General features: G+C 33.9%; 1 protein-coding gene across 1 annotated transcript in view; it reads left to right on the top strand.

The window, feature by feature from the left end:
• The window catches only part of LOC106459192, a 67,401-nt gene extending 65,711 nt beyond the window's left edge, over positions 1–1,690 (top strand). Inside the window, exon 13 of the mRNA XM_022385622.1 lies at positions 1,202–1,690. Coding sequence (XP_022241330.1) covers positions 1,202–1,305 — 104 coding nt within the window. The 3' untranslated portion in view covers positions 1,306–1,690. The remainder of the gene's footprint in view (positions 1–1,201) is intronic.
• The last annotated feature ends 4,972 nt before the right edge of the window (positions 1,691–6,662 follow it).

Raw genomic sequence — 6,662 nt, 5'->3', positions numbered from 1 at the left:
CCTAAAGTAGTAAAGGTGGTACTTTATATTTACACTTTACAACGTAAAATTATACTTATGTTATTTTATTTCAAAAATGAATGTTTGTTTCAGACTGTCGAGCAAAGTTACATAAGAGCTATTTTCTCAAAGTCGTTCCTAATTTTGAACTGAGGGAAAGCCTTAGGTCAATAGCAGCCACCGTCAACTCTTGGGCTGCTCGTTTCTGATTGACCAGTGGGATTTGACCATCACAAGTTACACAAGGGCTATTTGCTCATAGTCGTTCCTAATTTTGAACTGATGGGCAAGAGGGAAAGCGTTAGGTCATCAGCATCCAACTCTTGGTCTACTCTTATATGATTGACCAGTAGGATTTAACCATCATACGTGTACAGCACCCACGTTCCCAAAGTGCGTCGCTAATGGTTTTTCTTTTCTTTTTTACAATAATGGGTCACGAACCATGAAACCTCAGATTCATATCCCGATAACCTTAACCATTAGCTACTCTCGGTCCCAAACTGAAAGAGAACACATATTCGAGAAACGTTAAGTTCAGTTTAGTTCTACATTGAAATTGTGTCTATTAATATGTTACAATAACACCCTCGTATACAAAGTCAAACAATTCTATTTCATAAGAATTAGAAAAATGGCCGGGCGTAATATGTGGATAGCATGCCGATCGGAAGGTTTAAGGTTCTATCCACGATATGTCGCTGAACACGCACTTTCAGCTGTGAAGACATCATAAATGTGACAGATGATACCGAGATTCGGTTAAGCCGAGTAAACGCATAATAGGCGATAAGTATTGCTGACTTGTTACCATCCTTCTGATCAGCAATTCTAATTGATGTCTGAGCTCTAGGAGCTTCTGACCAGATCGTTTAACTCATGTGTCGCATAAAGTGCCGTTCAGGTTGAAAATACAAATACTAAAAAAGTAGTTGTTTTTGCCGATAAATAAAATATAATATGCTAGCAAGACATGAGTGAAAGTTCTTCAACACTATAAAAACACTATCATTGCGTTGGCTTGACACACTTGCAAACGTCAACAATTACCCAATTATACACATTTGTAAAAAAAAGTTTCAAGCGGAAAAAGATCCGTTTAGTCCTAGTAGTTCTGAAACAAAACAGTCAATATTTTAGTATATGTTGAGGTAATGTTTTAATATGCCTATTTCAAGGGTTTATTTTTTAATTATTTTAGTGGAGAGAAGGTCTACAAGAGCTCTGGTTGAAAGTCTTGAAAAAGAAGCTGCAGATTTCGAGAAACTGTGCACGTTTCAACTTCGACAAAAAAGCAACAGTTAAATTGTTTAATTAAAACATTTTTGTGATCATTAATTATATCAACAGCTGTAATTACTGCAGGTTATATGTTTAAGGTCAGTTTATATTTAAATTAATAATCGTTAAGACATTCAACTGAGACGTATTCTGTTTATATATATTTATAACGGTGTTGGTTCATTCACTGAATCGAAACATTTAGCAGTAAAGATATAATATAAAGCCATGTTCTGTTTTTGTACCAATACACCAAATAAGAGTATCAGTTAAATTTTCGACTGAGACATACTGTTTTAGTACCAATATATGTTCAGAACAGTATCAGTTCATACTTTAAAATCAGAAACGTAGCAGATAAAACATTAAATTAAAATAATTAAAACTTCCATCTAAACCATGCTTCACATAGTACCAGTATATTTAGGAATGTGATCATTTAAAATTTCAAGCAAAAGCTCTTCAGTTTGTTATTAAAATAGTTATAATATTAATAGTTAAACTTTCACGTTCTACTTATTCCATTTAGTGTACCTATACGATTAGATAAGTAACTCAAAATAGTTGGTAATTAAAACTAAACTGATGCCCCTCCCCCCATGCTCACGAATAGTGAAAAACAAACATTGCAATCACGTAAGTGGAGCAAAGAAGTTTGAATTTGTAAATAAATTGTATTTGTGTTCAATAGTAACAATACATATAAGGGCAACAATTCAAATGTTACAAGAGAGAGAGAGAGAGATGTTTGTGTTTTGCAAAGAATGTTCAGTAATTATATTAAATATCATATTTGTATCTCCAATATTCCAACCTCAATTCATATATTTCTCACTTTCTAGATTATTTTTATTGTATTTTTAGACTGGAAAATATGGAAATTTCGTAAGCCAAGTTTGTGTAATTACAGGGGCAAAATTTCAATGCCTAATTTGATGAGGTGTGTTCTTAGCTGTTCGTATAGGAATTTATGGATACCACATCACTAAGTTAAAAGTATGTCTAATAATTCTGTTTAATTAACTATCTTTTAGTGTCTGGTGAATAGTTTCTTGTTTATATTTGGTCGTCATCTATTTCATATCTGTAACGCGGCTGATGGGGTTCGGAAAATTGTCGTTGACCTTCTCTAGGTTGTGTTGCTATTTTTTTATATTCTATAAAATTATCGTTGCCCTTTTCTAGGTTGTAATGTTGACCAGGTAGTTTATTAAATGCTCAAACAAACCATTCTCTAACTTATCTAGGTTCTGATGTTAGCTTAGTTGAACTGTGCACATACTAAGTTGAGAAACATAAAGTTTAAACACCAAGATTCCAGGGTTTTGAAACAATTATAACACAGTTCTAGCTCTTAAAACCTTTCACCTTATAAACTGTTATTGATAATTTACTTTAAGGACAGTTTTTCACATCGTCAAAAATTCATTAAATTCTATTATTCTTATCTTTGTTACGGAAACAGCTTTTAATTTTTTAAACACCAAAACCCTTTAAAATGCCCCCCAGTGGCACAGCGGTATGTTTGCGGGCTTGCAACGCTATAAACCGGGTTCGATACCCATGGTGGGCGGAGCACAGATAGCCCACTGTGTAGCTTTGTGCTTAACTACAAACAAACAAGTCACTCATGCCCCCCAGTGGCACAGCAGTATGTCTGCGGACTTACAACGCTGGAAACCGGGTTTTGATACCCGTGGTGGGCAGAGCACAGATAGCCCATTGTGTAGCTTTGTGCTTAATTACAAAACAAACCCTTTAAAATGCAGTTCAATATAAAAAGAATATTCTTATCAACAGTTATATATTATATAACAGTTATATATATTATCTGTTTATCTTCAATGCAAACTGTGTTTGTGCTCTATCTCTGCTAACGCTTGGTCATTGATGTTTAGACAATACGGAGGTAAAAATCAAAATAAGCTTAGTAGTTCCTAGACAAATATGCTTGTTACGTGTTCTAACAAACTACCCTGTAAGTTTTCTATGATGTGGACCAGTTAGTTTCTTACGTGTTCCAATAAACTACCGTTGGCCATTTATAGTTTCTGTTACTGTCATTTTAGGTGTATTTTTTGTAAACTAAATTCATTTAAGACGATTAACATTTATGTTAAATGTTATTATGTTTTCCATGCGATTTTTTACAGTGGAAAACAGTAATCATTGTGAGACGCATTTATTGCTAGAACTAAACAGAGTAAAACTACAAACAAACAAATTTTACTATAAATATAAACCAATTGTGTTTCGCTAGGTTAAGGTGAGTTTGTACTAAACGCTCCGTTAGCGGAGCCCACGGTGGCACAGCGGTAAGTTTGTGGACTTATAACGCTAGAAACCGGGTTTCGATACCCGTGGTGGGCAGAGCACAGATAGCCCATTTTGTACCTTTGTGCTTAACTTCAAACAAACAAACAAACTGTTAGCGTAACGATTCGTTTCTTTGTTTAGAATTTTCATGTGAACCAACATGATTACTTATTGATAGATTGTTTAGGTAGCGTATTCATGATGAGTAAACTGGAATGGACGGGAGCTGCATGTTGTAAAAAAACACAAGTGTAGAGGACTTGTGTTTTTTATCACAGCCAGTTGTCGTCCATTCCAGTTTACTCAACACAAGTATTATCTGTACGAACTGATCCTAACTTAGAATTGATAGACTAGAGCGAAGGCACCTAATCAACAAACATACCTCCAACTCGTGGGATTTGATTGTAACTCTTATAACGCACTCACGGCTCCACGCGATTTTGCAGCAACAGGACGCGAATCATCGACCGATTGATTCGCAGGCTGGAACACTAGCTATTAAGTCACGCCCGGCATGGCTGGAAATGACTAAGGAGATGAAACAAGAGTACCCTTGTTGAATTTCAGTTTGGACTTATAGATAATGAACAGGCCCGGCATGGTCAGGTGGTTAGGGTGCTCGACTCGCAAGCTGCGGGTCACGGGTTCGAATCCCCGTCCCACCAAACATGCTCACCCTTTCAGTCGTGAGGGCGTTCTAATGTGACGGTCAATCCCACTATTCGTTGATAAAAGAGTAGCCCAAGAGTTGGCGGTGGGTGGTGATAACTAGCAGCCTTCCCTCTAGTCTTACACTGCTAAGTTAAGGACTGCTAGCGCAGATAGCACTCGTGTCGCTTTGCGCGAAATTCAAAAACAAACAAACCGATAATGAACAGACACAAAAAACCGTCATGAGCATACTACTGTAATGCCATTTATTTGAAATCGGATAATGTGATAATTAAAAGTATTATACAAGTGTGATAATGGTATTCAGTACCGTCGCGAGTGTAAACCTAAATACATATTTTTTTCCTTGTTATCTTGAATATAATGATTTTCATTTAGTAGGAGAGAAATGATTAATATGATAAATACGCTACATTTAAATGTTTTATAAACAATAGGTAGGGTAAACTGTTTAAAAATTAATCACATAACATATTAGAGATGCAGTTTTAGTTTGTAATGTTCTTTGTTTTTGTTAATGTTTATTGAAAATTGTATTTCCATAAAGCATGCTCGCGTTTCAAAATTCTGTTTTCCTCATCATTTAACATATTGAGTGTACATTTAGGTAGGTTGTTTCAAATATTTTTATCTGTTTTTTTTTCCTTTTAATGACGGAGTTTTTGCCCTGATTAAAAACAACAGACGCTTTTTGTCGTCATTAATGATGGGCTTAATAATTATTTGTTCTTACGGAAACTTATTGAAACAATACTTTTTATTTTTTGCTGTTTCAGTTACAATTTTTAGATAAATTAGTTATATTTACTTGAATAAATTAGGATGTATATACAAAATAGTATTTAAAATATAGTCAGAATAAAATACTCTTCAAATCCTCATTTTCTGAATACTCACTAGAAACACGCGGAAGTAAACGTTTCCACCATACTAGTTATTAAAGTAACGATATTCCGTAACGTTTCCACTATATTAGTTATTAAAGTAACGACATTCCGTAACGTTTCCATCATATTAGTTATTAAAATAACGACATTCTGTAACGTTTCCATCATATTGGTTATTAAAATAACGACATTCCGTAACGTTTCCATCATATTGCTTATTAAAATAACGACATTCCGTAACGTTTCCACCATATTAGTTATTAAAATAACGACATTCCGTAACGGTTCCACTATATTAGTTATTAAAATAACGACATTCCGTAACGTTTCCATCATATTAATTATTAAAATAACGACTTTCCGTAATGTTTCTACCATATTAGTTATTAAAATAACGACATTCTGTAACGTTTCCACCATATTAGTTATTAAAGTAACGACATTCCGTAACGTTTCCGCCATATTAGTTATTAAAATAACGACATTCCGTAACGTTTCCACTATATTAGTTATTAAAGTAACGACATTCCCTAACATTTCCACCATATTAGTTATTAAGATAACGACATTCCGTAACGTTTCCACTATATTAGTTATTAAAGTAACGACATTCCGTAACGTTTCCGCCATATTAGTTATTAAAATAACGACATTCTGTAACGTTTCCACTATATCAGTTATTAAAGTAACGACATTTCGTAACGTTTCCACCATATTAGTTATTAAAGTAACGACATTTCGTAATGTTTCCACCATATTTGTTATTAAAATAACGACATTCTGTATTTTAAAGTGTTCTATTTTGTATTATGCCTTTACATCACGCTGTTAATGTCCTATTCTTTACTATTCCTGTAAATAACGATACTAGAATTATAATTAGCATGTTCTTTGCTTTTTCCTGACATTTTATAACTGTCAGGCTACAAATGCCCTGTACTGTTCTTTCCTTTAAATTACGCTTCTTTAGTTACAAATGCTCTATACTGTATCCTGAATTTACGCTTCTTTAGTTACAAATGCCCTATACTATAATATTCCTTTAAATTACGCTACTAGAATTACAAGTACCCTATACTGTATTATTCCTTCAGTGTACGCTAGTAGTTACAAGTTCCTTATACTGTAGTATTCTTTTAATTCACGCTATTAGAGTTACAAGTGTCCTATACTATATTATTCCTTTAAATTACGCAATTAGAGTTAAAAGTGCCCTATATGTACTATTCCTTTAAATTACGGAACTAGAGGTACAAGTGCCCTATTTTGTAGTATTACTTTAAATCACGCTACTAGTTACAAATGCCCTATACTGTTTTTTTCCTTCAAATTACGATACTACAATTATAAATGCAATATATTGTACTATTCGTATAATTTACGCTACTAGAATTACAAGTGCCCTATACTGTACTATTCGTATAATTTACGCTACTAGAATTACAAGGGCCCTATACTGTACTATTCGTATAATTTACGCTACTAGAATTACAAGGGCTCTAC

Source organism: Limulus polyphemus, unplaced genomic scaffold (genome assembly GCF_000517525.1).
Source record: "Limulus polyphemus unplaced genomic scaffold, Limulus_polyphemus-2.1.2 Scaffold573, whole genome shotgun sequence".
Lineage (NCBI taxonomy): Eukaryota > Metazoa > Arthropoda > Merostomata > Xiphosura > Limulidae > Limulus > Limulus polyphemus.
Note: the sequence above shows the minus strand (reverse complement) of the source record. Positions and strands in the feature narration are given on the sequence as shown.